Source organism: Electrona antarctica (genome assembly GCF_951216825.1).
Source record: "Electrona antarctica genome assembly, chromosome: 9".
NCBI classification, from domain to species: domain Eukaryota; kingdom Metazoa; phylum Chordata; class Actinopteri; order Myctophiformes; family Myctophidae; genus Electrona; species Electrona antarctica.
Window position 1 is genome coordinate 4,139,055 of NC_136790.1, and position 18,358 is coordinate 4,157,412.

At 42.3% G+C, this 18,358-nt stretch overlaps 1 protein-coding gene across 5 annotated transcripts in view; it reads left to right on the forward strand.

Annotated features, from left to right (window-relative positions):
• igsf21a (immunoglobin superfamily, member 21a) overlaps positions 1-18,358 on the forward strand; it is a 486,169-nt gene that overhangs the window by 453,295 nt on the left and 14,516 nt on the right. For 2 of the 5 annotated variants that reach the window (XM_079510219.1, XM_079510215.1), the window contains exon 7: positions 13,114-13,214. The exons of 2 other annotated variants lie outside the window; for them this stretch is intronic. In XM_079510219.1, coding sequence (XP_079366345.1) covers positions 13,114-13,214 — 101 coding nt within the window. The remainder of the gene's footprint in view (positions 1-13,113; positions 13,215-18,358) is intronic. One more of the 5 variants, XM_079510216.1, reaches the window with a different exon arrangement.

Consider the following 18,358-nt stretch of genomic DNA (forward strand, 5'->3'; position numbering starts at 1 on the left):
TGGCTAAAACAAGTGTTTAATAGCTCTATATTCTGATAGTAATGTTCGTTCGGTAACAGGAGTCTCTCCACCCCTGAAAATGTATTTTGTTTATTGAAGAGCTGGAGAAACAGGGAGACCCCTGTCACTGAACAAAAATCCTTGATATGATTTAATTATATGCCACAAAACACTTTCTATACAAGTGGGTGTCACTTCTTTCAGACAAAACATTTCAAGCTGCCATTGTGTGCCAATGATGTCCCACCTGTCGATCGAATGGAATTACATAATGTAAACAGCCATATTAGATGAGATAAAGTATGATCTGCCCTCCCAAGACAATGCCTCTGTGTTTTACACATGTTGCAGATAAAATGGATGACTCACCCTGAGGAGAGCGTGAGACTCATCTTGCTAAATGTCAATGGCTTTAAAATTGTGACAAGGCTTCTTCTGTGCTGTTTGAAGTCATTCATTTATCACTGGCTTTGTTCTTTAAATAGATGGAAAGAGCATCTCTAGACATTCTCTTTTCTTCCACCACTCTGAGAATACAGAACAGAAGATGTGCATTTGTTGATTCTAATTGGAGCTCACTTGAAATTCAAAGCATTCTCAAAGCTGCTTGAGGCTAGAGCCATCTTGAAATGTCTCAGCGAAATGTACTTCTTGTGTTCTGACGCAAGCAAACTAGTTAGATGAAGCATGGAGAAAGTCCTACCTTTGATTAAATTAAACATCCCACCTTTTTGATTGTGCTGATGTTTGAGCTAATTGCACTTAGTTTCTGTTTTGCTATTGCACACACACACAGTCGCACGCACGCACGCACGCACGCACGCACGCACGCACGCACGCACACACGCACACACACACACACAGACACATGCTTTTTCTCCTATTTCTCTCAAGCGTGTTTGTTCAGGAAATGAAAAGGATATATTTACAGTGCCCATAAGTAATACATATTTCAGTCATTTAATATTGCGAGTGGGAGCGACAGTTTGACAACCGACCAGTGTTGTATTAAAGTTTATGAATATTCACGAGCAGCTCTGCATGACATACAGATGGATGTGGGCCAGCGCTGGGCCTTAGAAGTCCCCTCTTCATATTGTGCTACACGATGCCCATAGCATGCAGTATAGAATATGTATGGCATTATGGCAGAGGTGGGTCGAGTTTTGAAATGAAATGTCAAAACAGCTTTGCTCCAACAAACATTAAGCAAAAAAAGGGTCAGTACATCAAGTACAATGTTTCGGCCAAACACTTTCTGTCTCTCTCTCTCTGTCTCTCTCTCTCTCTGTCTCTCTCTCTCTCTCTCTCTGTCTCTCTCTCTCTCTCTCTCTGTCTCTCTCTCTCTCTCTCTCTCTCTCTCTCTCTCTGTCTCTGTCTCTGTCTCTGTCTCTGTCTCTGTCTCTCTCTGTCTCTCAGCCCCACCACCCTACCCTTTTGTCATGACAACACTACACACAATATGACATGCACAAACACACGCATAACACATGCAGGTGTGTGCGTACACTCGTACAGGACAGGTAGGGACGTACAGTACTTGATGGACTGACTTTTATTTTATCTTAAAATGGTTATTTATTGTGTCCAGCACCAGGGGCCAACTGGATGTGCACATTGCACAACCTTATCACTTAGTATAAACTGGAGGTGGGTAGAATAGCCGGAAACTGTACTTAAATTAATGATTCAAGTTGAAAAGCTTTCCAAATTGTTCTGATTTACTTGTATTGTTTAAATACAGAGCACAGTGACGGTAATCATTATCAACATGTCCAACATTATACATTTATAAATGGCCTACTTTTATTTACTTTATTAGAACCAAACAAAGAATAAAACAGACAAATTGCAAATTAAATCATGGCCCACCTAAACAATATTTATAAAGAGGCTAGGCTCTTTGTTAACTTAAGTTTTCCTTTTTGTTTTGTTTTATGCATTACACTTCTATATTTATGTGAATGAATGAATGAATGAATGAATGATTGATTTTATTTCCGTGTCTGACTGCCTTTCGCAGCCCATCCCTTACGGGATTATTCAGACACAATTTACATACATTATAATATTTCCTGTGTCAACACGCTGACACCAAAATATTAATCAAAGATAAATATCACACAATGTATACATAACTCTGATTGAGAGTACATTCAAGTAGTCCATTTTGTCAAGATATAGACTAAAGTGGAGGGCGAGAGAGAGAGAGAGAGAGAGAGAGAGAGAGAGAGAAAAAAAGAACATTGTGATTCTTTACCCTGTTTATTGACTAGAGACTTTATTGACTTTCCAAATCGCACTTGTAAGCCCGACTAAGTCGCTCTGTACGAGAGTCTGCTAAATGCCAGAATTGTAATTGTTTAGGCCTATCCCTTTTAAATCAAATAAATAACTATGTTTACAGTACACAATAATAATGCAATCATTAGAAATAGTATAAACTAAGGCAGACAAAGTTGGCAGAGCATAATGTAACTATTGTTTCTCCACTCAAATGTCTGTGTGTGTTTGTGTCATCTGCCAATTCAGAGATATTAGAGTACTGGCAGAATGTTATTGTCAGAATTGTATTGAGAGGAATGGATGGCCCCTTGAGATGCAGCACCTCGTTTTAGAGGGGGTCCTATAGGATGGCCCCTTGAGATGCAGCACCTCGTTTTAGAGGGGGTCCTATAGGATGGCCCCTTGAGATGCAGCACCTCGTTTTAGAGGGGGTCCTATAGGATGGCCCCTTGAGATGCAGCACCTCGTTTTAGAGGGGGTCCTATAGGATGGCCCCTTGAGATGCAGCACCTCGTTTTAGAGGGGGTCCCTATACATACAACTACAACATTACAGCAGTGCAAGTACACAGTACTAAAGACACATAGGTGTAACATAACATACAGTACAATTACACAGGACATATACAGGTACAGTTAGCTTGCTCCCCTTCTCCCACAATGTCGGCATATCATATATACATTTGAAAAGTTGTCCCCAACACACGGACAAGGGACCCAAAGTCAACAGCTACGTGTACTTTGCGCTTTCCAAGCAAATGCATAAATGAAAACATCATGGGTTGCCATGTTTGCTTTTCCAAGTCAAACAAAAACAAAAACAATACATCGCCCTCCTGCTATTGCCTTCTTCCCATTTGTGACGCATCGCATGGCGCTAGGATGAGCGGGCCGAAGGCCCGCAAAATTCTAGTAGTCTACAATGGTGGAGTAGTACTTGAGAAATAATTATTTTCCTCACTTCAAAAGAGAAACAGTTGATGGACGGGTAGAGTGAGCACAGGCCGCCATATGTTTTTTTCAACTGTTAGATCAATATGAAGTTTAAAAGAAAGTTCCGGATCCATCGCGACACCGAGGTGTTTAAATGAGTCCACTACTGAAGTCCACGACCCCAGGGTCATCTTTTCCCATTCAAAATCCCATAGACATTTCTATATTTTTGAGTGGTGTAAACCACTCCAACAACTGGCTTTGTTAGTTTACGTGTCCATGTGTCCACGTGTTTGTTCGTACCAAAAAAATGAGCATGGTTGCTATGGTCACTCAGTTCACACGGGTGTGATTTCATTACGTCAGACTTACGTCAGACCACAGCTGATCAGGCTATATAAGACCTTACACCACTCAGTTCACACGGGTGTGATTTTTTAAATGAGCCTGGCGATTCTGTCAGGCTATATAGGTGTCTATATATCGTGTATGATATTTAGTTATATTCTATACTATCTTTGTTTGGAGAAAATATAATGAATTCTGTCCTCACTGAAGGATGGCACACTCTTCTGAGACATTTGGTTGTCGGTGTGTTATTTTTATTTCGTTATTTCGTTTGATGAAATAATAATTGAAAACGTTACTCCTACAGAAATAAATGTATTGGTGAAACAAGAGTCATACGAAAGAATGTGTATTGAATTAAAATATACCGGGTAAAAATGCAAGTATGCCTATATAATCTGCACAAATATGCAGTACTTTACTTGAGTAAAAGTGAAAAGTAAAAGTATTATGATTAAATGTAACTGAATTTTTTTTCCTGTAACTCAACTACCCACCTCTGATTATGCTACTGTACACCTCTGTGAGCTCCATGCTCAGAGTTTTTCGCCGTCTTCCCAGTTTTGAATTTGTGAGCAGTATATATTTTAATAATTTAAACCAATGCCTCTGCATTTACATAGAGCTTAAGGTGGGATTTCTTTTTGTTTTCATTTTTATTTGACAGCAGCAGCTTCTAATAACAAAGAGATAGAGTTATTTGAAAAGGGGTCTGGTGCCTAGTGACTCATATCCAACTCATATCACTTCCTCACCAGAAGTGTATGTGTTATTTGCACATGGCTGCCAGTGTCTTTGTCTGCTTGCTTGTGACAATTCAATCTTTGAATTGGTGTAATGTGCATGATGCAAGTCATATACCGGTACTATGTATGGGTAAGCAGATGCGTGTATGCATAATTTGCATCCACACGTGACGTGAATGTGTGTGCGCCGTGCACACCACATCTGTGTTCATTATCTGTGTTCACCTGTAGATCATTTCCATAATTCATAGGATAAGATTCTCATTATATCTTCTGCTTTTAGCCCAGGCCAGCTAGTATGCTTGCTGTATAAAAGACTATAGATACAGAATTCGTTCAGCAGTTACGCCTTTCACACTAAACCTGATTTATACTTCCATCCATATTCCATATACAGTATATATATTAAATATAGCTGCAAGCAGCGATAAGACGGGGCCAAGCAATAAGAAAAATCACATCTATGTGAACTGAGCGGCAGTGGCGTGCACAGACATTTAGAGGGGCAGGTGCTCAAGTGAAAAAAGGGCACCTTGTGCAGTGCGTGGAACCTTATATTTATAGATATTGGGGCCTAAATAATATATTAGAAGCTTTTTATCAAGAATTGATCAATGTCACCATGGTCAACATACTGTACATACACTGTACAAAAAAAAAACTAGGGCCGGGACTTTAACGCGTTAATTGCGATTAATTAACTACAGAAAGATTATCGCGTTAAAAAAATGAACGCATTTAATCGCACTCCTGTTTTCACACCGGAACGTTTCTCACAGGACGAGTTTCAGAGCAGGAAGTCAGACCGATATAAACGGCGCACCAAACAGCCTCCAGTGCAGCATTGCGTGCGGTCAGTCAGACAGACAGACAACAACACACCACCATTCACCCAAAGGAATGAAGAAGCCGCTTATATCGCCTTTGCCCCGTAAATGGGACATTTAGATTTAAAAGCTATCGATAACAGCACGGTTGTGTGCAATAGCGGAGGGGAAGGTTCGATATATGGGGCTGCTACACGAACGTTAGCTTCCATGCTAGCTGCTTCAACAACCTGGAGGCTCGAACGATGCGCTGCGGTGATTTCACCACATTAATGACAGCACAAAGCTGTCCTGATGCAAAACATACTGAAGCAGCAACCGTGGATGTTGACACAATCCAGCCCCACATGGAACCTCTCTTTCCGATATGTAGAGCTACATTATATCAATCAATCAATCAATCTTTATTTATATAGCACATTTCATACAACGAGTGCAGTTCAAATAGTAATAACAAAAACAAAAGGAGCGACTAAAACAGGAAAAGGACATGCATTGATCTAGTTAAAAGCAATGCTAAAAAGGTGTGTTTTAAGATTTTGTTTAAAAATGTCCACAGACTCAGAGAACCGTAGATCCCTTGGCAGGCTGTTCCACAGCACAGGGGCATAGTAGCTAAAGGCGGCTTCTCCATATTTCTTTGTGTTAGGGGTCTCTGGAATCTCTAGGAGACCCGCACTAGAGGATCTAAGGGGTCTGCCGGGCACATATTTAGGTAGCATTTCTGAAAAATAGATAGGTGCATTTCCATTCAATGTTTTAAAAACAAGTACAATTATTTTAAAATCGATTCTAAAATGTATAGGCAACCAATGCAGGGACTTTAAAATCGGTGTAATGTGTGCTCTATGTCTGGTCTTTGTCAGCACGCGGGCAGCTGCGTTTTGGACCAGTTGTAACCGACCAATGTTTTTTTTCAAGCCTGCTGGTGATGAAACAGTGAATGAGTTTCTCTGTATCATGTTGGGACAGAAATGGTCGGACTTTGGAAATGTTTCTCAGATGGTAGAATGATATTTTTGTGGTGTTTCTTATATGTGCCTCCATGTTCAGGTCACTGTCAAATATAACACCAAGGTTTTTGACTTGGTCCTTGGTGTGAAGTGCTCTTGATTTTAGGTATGCGGATAGTTTTTCCCTCCCCCGACAAGGAGGATTTCAGTTTTACCTTCATTTAGTTGAAGGACATTTTCTGACATCCATGTTTTGATATCAGTAATACACTTTATGAGGGTGTCAATTTGGGTAAGGTCATCTGGGGATATGGAGATATATAATTTAGGGATGTGTAAATGTGTCCAAAATGAAAATCGATTAGCATAATTCAATATTAATCAATTATCGACAAATCGATTATCGACAAATCGCCCCCCCCCCCGTGTTGAGCCAATTGATCACCATAGCAACCCCAGCCTAGGCCTGATTAGGTAAATTCCCAACACCTGCTAAATCCTCCAAACATGTATCTTGATTGGAATCAATCTCCACTCACAATCAATGACTCACACTCCTCATGCAGCTACACAGACACATCCCAGGCACACTTTGGTAGGCCTATAGCCCTGTCCTGTTTGGATGACAGTATTGCCTTTCCAACAGATTTTCATTTCCCCGATTATCGATTATTCATTTTCATAATCGATTTCGGGTCCCGTTAACGATAATCGATTTGTCGACAAATCGGACCCATCCCTAATATAATTGGGTGTCGGCATAGCTGTGAAAGTGTATATTATGTTTTCTGATAACTGAGCCAAGTAGTAGCATGTATAGGTTGAAGAGAATGGGGCCTAAAATGGAGCCCTGGGGGACACCGCACGTCAGCTCAACGCTATCGGAGGAGCATTCACCAAGTGTTACTCGGAAATCACGAGCAGTCAGGTAGGACCTGAACCACTCGAGAGCTGTTCCTGAGCTGTTCCTGAGCGGAGTGACGTTCCATATGGGGCCAATGTTAGTGCGACTCAAGCTATGAGTTGAACCCACGTCCAAGTCCAACCCACACTCGACCAGACAACACGGTTATGGCCTATTAACTGAAATGTTGGTATTGATAAATCAACAGAGTGATGTTATCTAATTGCCATGTTTTCCACTGTTCTGGAATTGCTGCCCCAACCCTGTGGAATGCATTGATTTCTCCCCAAAACTCCCCAGATAGCTCATTCCACTCACTGTTTTGATTGATTTTATTCTATCATCTTAGTGCCCCCCCCCCCCCCCCCCCCCCTAATAAAGTAGCTTATTTGTTTTCTCATGCCACCCAAGTAAAGCACATTTGAATATTTATATAGACTACCTGCACTTATCTTTTAGTCTTGGTTAAGTAGCGTACCACCTTGATTAAAACAATAATACAATGTTTTATTGCTTAAGCTTATGTAGTCAATATTCATTGATTCACTGATATACAAAAATCTATTTGAAAAAAAAAATGTCTCACTGTTCCCAGGTCGAATATTGATATGCGATTAAAATGCGATTAATCGAGATTAATTAATTACAAAGCCTCTAATTAATTAGATTCATTTTTTGTATCGAGTCCCAGCTCTAAAAGGGCACATTTGTCCAGAAAGTGCCCTAGCACCCCCTAGTGTCTATCTGTGCACAACACCGCTGGCTGGCTGCAGTTATATAGTGCTCAGTGTGAATGGTCCTTTAAGCTGCTCTACAGTGCCACTTTAGGTCACCCAGCGGTATTGCAGCTGTTCGTACACCAAAAATCACACCCGTGTGAACTGAGTGGTGTAAGGTCTTATATAGACTGATCAGCTGTGGTCTGACGTAATGTCTGACATAATGAAATCACACCCGTGTGAACTGGGTGACCATAGCAACCATGCTCATTTTTTGGTACGAACAGACAGACAGACAGACAAACAGACAGACAGACACTTAAACTAACAAAGCCAGTTGTAGGAGTGGTTTACACCACTCAAAAATACAGACAGACAGACAGACAGACAGACAGACAGACAGTTCAAAGTGCCTGTTATCGCTGCTTGCAGCTATATTTGTTGTACACATTTTCACATACAAACTTTTCTTCAACTGGGATTTCAGATAATGGTCCATAGATTGTGTATAGAACATTTCACACAAATTGCTCAAACATACCGTTTTTCCAAATGCTCAAAATGATGGAACGTCTGTGTATGAGTCATGAGTCATGAGTCATGAGTCATGAGTCATGAGTCATGAGTCATGAGTCATGAGTCAAGGCACATGTGTGAACAAGATCCATGGCTTTTGGCCAAACGGGGCATGAGTTATGCCTGTTCAAATAAAACATTTCAAACGATTGCTATAGCGCCCCCCTTTGGCCAATTGGAGTAAGACTGGTTTCAGCGCTATTTGACATGATCCTCTACCATACGCTAAAGTTTCATAATGTGACTCTGCATGTATGTACAGTATTAGGGGCAGAAGAAGAATTTGCATAAAACTGCAATATTCATTGGCTCATGAAAGATTCATGTTTTCACTGAAAAAATTGTGCTCCTGATTTTTGTCAATAATAGGTCCAACGTTCACGTGTAGAAATGTTCATGCATTTTGATCAAAGATCCCGGGAGGAGATAGGCGGTTTATGAGCTATGCCTGTTTGCATTTTCAATTGAGTTCTATAGCGCCACCCTTTGGCCAATGGTTGTGGGCTTCGCATCCTCACCGTTTGGCATAGCCCTCTACCATACTACTCACCGTTTGGCATAGCCCTCTACCATATTGAATACTCACCGTTTGGCATAGCCCTCTACCATACTCACCGTTTGGCATAGCCCTCTACCATATTGCCAAGTTTTGCAAAAACCAACTGCACGGTTAAGCCAGAACTGCAATTTTTGGCGGAAGAAGAAGAATAAAAATACAGACAAATATAATAAGGGACCAAAGTGCCTTCGGGCTTTTGGCCCTTTAAAAAATACAACATGCTGGTACACAAGATACAGTAATACTGGTTTGTAAAGTGAGTAAAAATAAGATTAGATAAAGATTGTTCATCTGCTATTTTTGCCAAATGGCACCATCGTACGATGCAGTATAAGTTAAGCTTTGGCTCTTAGCGCCGCCCCAGTTTTTCCTTTCAGTGCAAAATCAGTCAACCAGCTAATACAGCAGGTTGCCTTTGTCTACCTTCACATTTTATCTCCAGCCACACAAGTCTGTCATGCTGCGGGGCAGACCTGCTGCGGGGCAGACCTGCTGGTGGTGTTGGCTCGGCATTAAAGCACACCCAGCGCTACCTGGGGACGTAAGTCGCTTTTGCAGGGGCCACGTCTGTGCGGTGACCCTTTCCTGAAGTGATAACTGTTCCTTCTTGTAAATTGGAGAGGGTGAGTCTCTGGGGCCGACGGGCCTCATGTGGACCGTGGGCTCATTTTCTTGGCGAGGCCCCTCACCCACAGCGAGCACTGCGTTAACCCATTCAGGCCTGACGTCGAAATTTATTTTAATTTTTTTTCTAAATCATGACAATTTTCGGAAAGATTTGAGGCACATTTTAACGATTTTTCAAAAATAGCAGATCTACAAGTTCATAGCGCGCCACTCGGTGGCGCGCTATGAGCTTGTAGATCTGCTATTTTTCAATAGCTAAATTATAACAATGTTTAAAACACCAAAAGGGGTTCCCGCCCAAAATGGGTTGATGGTTAATGTGGTTAAACGCTAACGTGACATGGATGCGTTCCAGGTCTCAATGGATTAAGGTCCCTCACATTGCATGGTGTCCCCAATCAAAGGTGGTGACGTAGGAACGCCAACTGTCGCTGTTGGAGGCTTTCCCAGAAATCAGCCATCATCCATTCCCCGGCCATATGCCTCACAAGCTCCATAAGCTCCATACAAATATTTAAAAATACCCATCCGTTCGTGTGTAGGTTTGTGTGTTGTGTAGGTGGCGCACTGATGGCGTCTGGCGTCATCAGTGCCAAAATACTTGCACCTGACGTGTAGTCCATCTCCAGCATGGTGCATAATACAACTGCTCACTTTTTGTCTTTGGTGATTTTGCCAAATGTAAATACTAATATAGAGCGTCGCAGTCCCGCCCCCTTTCATGACGACGCCAGGCCCAGGAAATAATTCCCAATGCATTTTTCCCATAGACATTTCAATATTTATATTGATTTAAAGACCTTATAAGCGTCGTACAAAGCCAACTCTTGTCGTGACAAATCATCAACAAATACAATATTTTGGACCAAACAAATAATTACAAAGAAGAAAAACAACAACAAAAGTGTTGTAACCTGCCGTTTTCTTCTTCTTTCTAATTATTTGTTCGGTTTGTTAAAAGGTCTTTAAATAAATACTTTTTGAAATGTCTATGAGGAAAATGAACGGGGAATCATTTCCTGGGCCCTGGTAGGGGGCGGGACTGCGATGCTCTATTGTCTCTGCAGTCAAACATATACTTTTTCTTTTCTCATTAAACCTATTATTGCAAGACTTTGCTTTGATTTAGCTGTAAATAAGTCCGTTTGCACTGTTAAGAGTGTTGAACATTTGCAATAACTCCAGCACTTAGAAATCCACTCTGATTCAAAATATAAGTCTCTCTATTTGTTTTAGAGCCATTCCTCATTTATTTCCCTAGCCCTTGTCTATTGAATAGTTCTTACCACCAGATGTATTGGAATTTGTGCCAGGGACCTTGTTCTCCTAACTGTGCCAGGGACCTTGTTCTCCTAACTGCTGGTCTTTGTGCCAGGGACCTTGTTCTCCTAACTGCTGGTCTCTTGTAATGTCGCTGTCGAATAAACTTGAGGTTTATTCAACAGTCGATCTTGTAAGTCTGTGCCAGCTAATATAAAAGATAAATGTAATATCTCCATGGCTTTTGTTGTGCTTGCCTACTACTACTACTACTACTTGGCAGCGGTGGCCGAACGGTTTGCGGAGCGGTCTTGATACCGGAAGGTTGCCAGTTCGTATCCCCGGACCGGCACGTTAAAATTACCACCGCTGAAGTGCCCTTGAGCAAGGCATTGAACCACTACCATGAAATGTTCTATGAGCAGGGCCTGGCTGTAAACAAGTATCTGATGCTTAGTCCAGTTACCCTGGGTAAATATAGTAACTTTGCTTTACTTTGGCCTCTGCACTCCGAACCAACCTCACCCTGGGCCCTGCCCACTTTGACAGGCTGGAATGGCTTAGGGTCGACGACAGAGTACAGCATCTTGCAATGGGTCTGGTCCACAAGATTCGATACACCACCAAGTTACCCATGTACCTGTCTAAATACTTCCTTAATGTCAACAAAGTCCACACCCACAACACCAGAGGGAGTTCAACAAACCATATGCAACCCAGATTCGCCACAAACAAGGGACTAAATTATTTTCGCTCCTATGCCACCAAATTGTGGAACGCCCTACCAACAGTCATTAAGACATGCTAATCCCTTGACTCCTTCAAAACCGCTACGGATGTCTGCAATTCGAAACTGGCCCCCGTAAAACGTGAAACCCCCCCCCACCGCCCCACCCACCCCTTTTCCCCCTCACTGTATATGTTTTATTTTCCCTTTTTACCTCCTTTATGATGATTTCCTGTTCTTTGGCTATATAGAAGTGTCTATTTGTACGTCTCTAAATGTTATGATGAATTGAACATGGTGGACCCTCTTGTAAACAAGAGGGTCGTCCACTCACTGTTAACAGTTTTTGTATTGAGTTGTGCTTGAAATGTACTGTAATTCTGCAAACTGTTAATAAATACTTCAATCAATCAATCAATCAATCAATCAATCAATCAATCAATCAATCAATCAAAAAGCCTCTAACAACACCATGTGATGTAGGGAGACACGGCCACCTCAATTCAGGTCCGCTGCTGCCCTGGGAATAAAATATGGGAGATTTTCCTGTTTTCTTTTTCTTTTTTTCTGAAAGGATCCATAGACTTGATATATGTGAGCTGGGCACATTTTCAATCCCCTTTACAAATGTGATAACAGAACTCCTAATCCATTAGGCTGATGCAAGCCTGCAGTCAGTGGCTGGCTAAGACAAAAGGCTATGCTTCATTAGCCACAGCGGACACTTTGTGGCTTGATTAATGGCTAAAAACGAAGGTCATTTATCTGTTTATTTATTTATGCTTTTAGTTTAACTCATCAATGTACACAAGCAGCCCGATGATTTATATTAAGAGTTTGAACCAAATTAATGGCGGAACTCATGGGTTGTGCATTTATAGCCGTTATTGATAAGAATGCCTTTAGCTTATATCTCTCTGTTGCTTTAACCCAATGTCTAACATATGGAATCACACGGTGTGTGATGCGGTTATCTGGGGGGCAATTGTTAATCAACTCAAACGATGCAGAACGAGTTTATGTACAGTAGGCCCAATTTAACCCCACCGGCACTCCCAGGAATTCATGGTACTTTTCTTGGTATAACTCTATACGCAATACTGTGTATATGTGAGGTTTACCAGTGAAGGATGACTTACCATTTTATACCATTATAAAAATTAAAATCAGATGTATCTTTGCACAGAATAACAACTGTCAGCAGCTTCATGGAATGGGAGAACATCCTCCCGTTCACCCCCCCCTCCCCCCACGCCCCTATATCGCTTCAACCTTCCATTGTTTCAGAGGGTCCACACGGAAGCTATCTGGGGGCTGCTGTCTGCTCCAAGACAAGGGAATTAGTTCCCCGAGTGTTCCTTATCTCATTGCTTCCACACTCCACCCGGTGTGCTCCCATTCTCCTCCAGTAATGAGTATATACCCAATTTAAGTCTCCTTTCTCTCCAAGGGGGAATAAATCCGCCACAGCCCTTTAGATGAAAGAAACCTGCACGAATCCCTCGCCCCGCGACCCATAACCTTAATTGACAGGAAATTGTATTTGTCTCTCTCTCCCTCCTCTAGGAACACAGGTGTCCAGTAAAGGGTTCGCTCATTCTGATGGTTTTGGTTTGTGCCCCCCCCCCCCCCTTTCTTTCCTTTTTCAGCCGCTCCTAAGGGCCCTAAACTTTTGATGTCCCCCTCGAGGGCAAAGGTAGGGGACACGGTGCGCATCACTGTGCAAGGATTCCAGGTAGGATCGCCTGGGGTAAGTGCATGCAGGGGTCGTGTGAAACCGAAGAGCCAAGTTCAGTGTTGGATAGGAGGAGACGCACGTGTCCAGTTGAAGGACACGTGGAGTTCTTGTTTTATACCGAACCATTCGTACAGAATATACAACCGCTATATTCTGCTCAATCTTGTTATGCATTCATGCCATTGGATATCAAATTAAATTGAAAATGATGTTTAACTTTCGAAATAGGAATTTTGAGTGAGCTGGAGTGTAATAATTATATAACCTGCAGTGCAGGTTTGTAAAATACAGAACAAAAACAAAACCAAAAAAAAATAGTCAAAGGATGGATGTGTTCCTAGTTTGTACTCTACATGGCCTCAGGGCCTTATAACAAAAAATGTTCAAGCAAATCCATTCCTTTATGAATAATTGAATTCTCTGGTGTTTCCATAGTATTATTTCTACGTCTGTCACTACTCTAAGCCGACAGGCATCCTGTCTATGCCAGCTAGTATGACTGCCCTGAAATTGCCTTCTGTGCTACAAAATCATCAAAAATAAATAAATGTCCCCGTAGTGAGTTCTGTTGATACTATCATACCAGATGATACTGATCTCTGTGGCGGAGTTGACACACTGATGGTGTTTATTGGAAAATGCTAATCCTGACTCTTAATGGTCCACGCCTCCACGGCACAGATCATCTTTGTTAGTTTTCAGACACCGCTTCAGTAATCTCTCTAGCAGTGATATGGTATGACAGGGGGTTGATTCAAGTTTCATTTCCATCCAAAACAATGTACCGTACCTGGTGCAGGCTGGACAGACAGACAGACAGGCAGGCAGGCAGGCAGGCAGGCAGGCAGGCAGGCAGGCAAGACAGACAGACAGACAGACAGACAGACAGACAGACAGACAGACAGACAGACAGACAGACAGACAGACAGACAGACAGACAGACAGACAGACAGACAGACAGACAGACAGACAGACAGACAAGTGCACCCTCTGACGTTTTTCTTATTCTTTGAAGAGTGTTAAGAATTCTTAGTATAAGGCCTGGGCCACTGGTGATCCAGGCTCACCAGGCACGTGTCGCGGGTTCGAATCCCGATCCCGACGACCTTTTCTGCGTGTCACTCCCCATCTCTCTCCCCAAGTCCTCTCAGTGTACTCTACTATAAATAATAAAGGCATGAATGCCCCAAAAACAAATACTAATAAAAAATCACACCCGTGTGAACTGAGTGGTGCAAGGTCTTATATAGCCTGATCAGCTGTGGTCTGACGTAATGTCAGTGACCATAGTAACCATGCTCATTTTTTTGGGTCCCACGTACAGGTACACACACGTACAGGTACACACATACATAGATACATAGATACAGACAAAGCTGGTTATTGGAGTGGTTTGCACCACTCAAAAAAGAATGGTTACTATAAACAGGCTTGGAAAATCTCTCCTATCCTTCACTGGACAGAGGCTCTGGGTTTTCATAAGTGATGTGTTGATGTGTTGATGTGTTAATATGCATTATTATTGTACCTCCGTTTTCTCTCAGAAATGGTAGCATGCAGTTTATGTTGAACTCGATTCCAGTGTATTAAGCCCCACGTTAACCTTGCGGGAACGTAATTGCAAGGATATTGTGCTAAGTACATAATGAAAACTGATTACACTGTGCTGTTACGCCATAGTAAGAGATGTTTTCATTATTTGACAGTATAATTGTGCATTTATAACAGTTTCTACTTGTAAACTAAACAGGTGAATGCACTGGAATTGGGTCATTGTAATGTAAAATTCTACCTAATGCATTATGCATGAGCATCCTGCAGTGTGTTGACTGAGATGACTCACACGTGCATGCATGCACGCGCACACACGCACACACACGCACACACACACGCACACACGCACACACACACGCACACACACACGCACACACGCACACGTGCGCACACGCACACGCACACACACACACACACACACACACACACACACACACACACACACACACACACACACACACACACACACACACACACACACACACACACACACACACACACACACACAGAGAGAGAGAGAGAGATACTAAAAATAAATAAAGTCTATAGGGCTTTTTAAATTGGGCTCTGGTGGCCATTGGGGATATGTGACAGGAAGAGAGGAAGTTGGGCCCTTCATTGTGGTTGTGCATGTGTTTGTATGTATTTACCCTAACGTGACCTTTTGCTATCAGACTATCCCAGAACACCCAACTAATTTCACTACCGTCATCATCATGTTATTATGGCACTTATTTAAAAAAAAATCACACCCGTGTGAACTGAGTGGTGTAAGGTTTTATATAGCATGATCAGCTGTGGTCTGACGTAATGTCTGACGTCCGATGTGAGGTATTATATAAGGTAAGGTATTATATACCCTGATCAGCTCTGATCTGACGTAATGAAATCACACCTGGATGTGATTTCACAACTGGCTTTTTTTGCGCAGAGAAAATGACCACGGTTGCTACGGTCATCCAGTTCACCCGGGTGTGATTTAATTACGTCAGAAATTATTTTGAACATAGCAACCATGGTCATTTTTTTATGCACACAAAAGCCAGTTGTAGGAGTGGTTTACACCACTCAATAGGAGTGGTTTACACCACTCAAAAAATACACAATCCACTATACCCGTATAGTCACAAGAATGACACTCTGGCAAAACTTAGGCCTATTATTATTATTATTATTATTATTATTATTATTATTATTATTATTATTATTATTACACTTATTATTACACTTATTATTATTATGCTACTACTACAACACTACTGCAATTGCCATAGCCTACATTATCTCTGGACTCATGTGATGAATATGTATCATACCAATCGTTTATATGTCACACTGATTGGCTTTAATTGGCTTGTGAGGGGGCTAGACAGATTGTACAAAAATACATTTAATTGATCCCAAATTTGAATTGCATGTTGAGGGGGCTCACAAAAGGTGCTTTCACCTCTACCCATAGGGGGTGCCACAAATGTGGAATGTTTAACTGCACCGTGTATGTAGCAGAAGTGATATTTGTCCCTCCGAGACAATGTTTTGCACCCTGTCCGTCTGTCCGTCCGTCCGTCCGTCCATGCGTCCGTCCGTCCGTCCGTCCGTCCGTCCGTCCGTCCGTCCGTCCGTCCGTCCGTCCGTCATTCCGTCCATGCGATTCCCGTGACATTTTGCATATACATTCATTGCCACTAGGCAGAGGAAGAAATGCCACTTGAAAATGTTCTCATGGTGGTGCTATAACAGTGTTGTAACTGCACTGTGTACACCTTTGCATGCCCACTCCCTAGAGGCAGAGGAAAAACCTTTGCCTGGAATTTTTCACATCTGCCTTTTCCACCCCGTCCATCCAGGATATTCCATCCTGATTGGCTAAGATTGACATTTAAAGTTTAGAGGAGTGGAAAATGCTGCAAATCATGAACGCAGCGTCCGATTCAAATCGGTACACATTATCTCTATGATCAAATGATCAAGACGGATCCATCAGATTTTTCATATTGCATTGAAATTGGCAAATTCCAAACATTGCTGTCCCACAATAAACTACCTGACCTGTGCAAAGTTTCACTGCACTTTTCCTAGTTCCCCCTGCAGCTTCCTCGGGTCCTGAAAGGCTACAACCCACGACTTACCTAGCGTGGTGGAGATAGGCGCTCTGCGGAGCACCCCGTTCTAGTTTCAATCTGTTGCGTCACATGACCTGTTCCTCCAGAATAGATCACCTTGCTCTGTCTGAGCAGAATGTGGCCTTTGATTGCAAGTGGTATCATGTCAGTTGGCCCCCTACCTGTAAGAGACAGAACTAACACATGGGATTTAAATAGTTCCCTAAAGGGATTCCCAGACATCAAGAAGAACTGACTTGTTATCAGTGGTGGACAAAGTACTCAACCCGTACTTGAGGAATACAGGGCACTAGGGAAATCTGGGCACCATTTTTTGGGAAGACGCTAAACTGCCTAAACCTGACCTTAACCTCACAGAACCAACCTAAAAAACCTATAGAATTTGTGGGGAAATGTTTTGGATTGGGGCAACGATCTTCTGAATGTAATACGCATGCCAGACTTCAAAGTATTCACATTTTGATGCCCACAATTTCCTAGTGCCCACTCTCCAGGGACACTCTGTCCGCCCGCCCGAAAGCCTGCCGGCCCGCCCGCCAGACCATCCTCCCTTAACACTTATACCGCCATTGCCAAAGTCCTTTGTCAATTGAAGCCTAATTTTGATACTAACGCTTACGCTTACACAAAAGACCTTTGTCAATTGCACTTTTGTAGTTCATTCGACCGTCCGAGCCATAATGCTACTTACGTTAGCCGGTTAGCTAGCAATGTTGTTAGCACAGCACTGGATCGTTCATCTTAGATCGTCGTCGCCATAATAATCCATTCTATCAGTTTCTTTCAATCGCCTGTATCTCCTATTCCTTGTCCCAGATGGCATTTTGGTCAAAACAGTGTTTTTTTGATGGCACATTAGCCGGCGATGTGGAGCTCTCCAGTGCACCGGCATAGATCGATCATGTAAACAAAGGCTGTCTCGGCTCCGTCGAGCTTGCTGGGATAATCCACTTCCGGTCGACTGAAAATGTGGCTTTTCAAAATAAGAGCTCGACTGGAAAAAATGCTGCCGTGAATTAGGTCCTAATTTTTCAATAAATGATAGCGCTAAATGGCTTAAGCAAATGTAATATAGGATTACAATTTACAATTTAGGCATTTAGCAGACACTCTTAACAGTTTGACGCCACAACCCGCGAAACCCGCCTTTTAATCAAATATCCTACGCTGCCTGGATTGTTTTATTACCTTTAGATCATACGCTGAAGTATTTGGGCGTTTGATCCGTGAAAATCCGGTCCAGATCCGTTCCTCAGTTTGTTTTTGAACGATCGCACCACCCGCCATCTTGCCAAGCAGAAAGGAGGGGGCTGGGAGGCTGTTGTAGTCAGACAAAACCACCGTCCGCTTGCATTGGACTCAATTTCCCAGAAGCCCTAGCCGGTTTCGTCATCATAACATGAAGCTCATGAAACTCCCTCTGCTGCGCGGCAGAGGCGGACTTTTTTTATTATTTTTTAATGCGATGCGATTTAGACA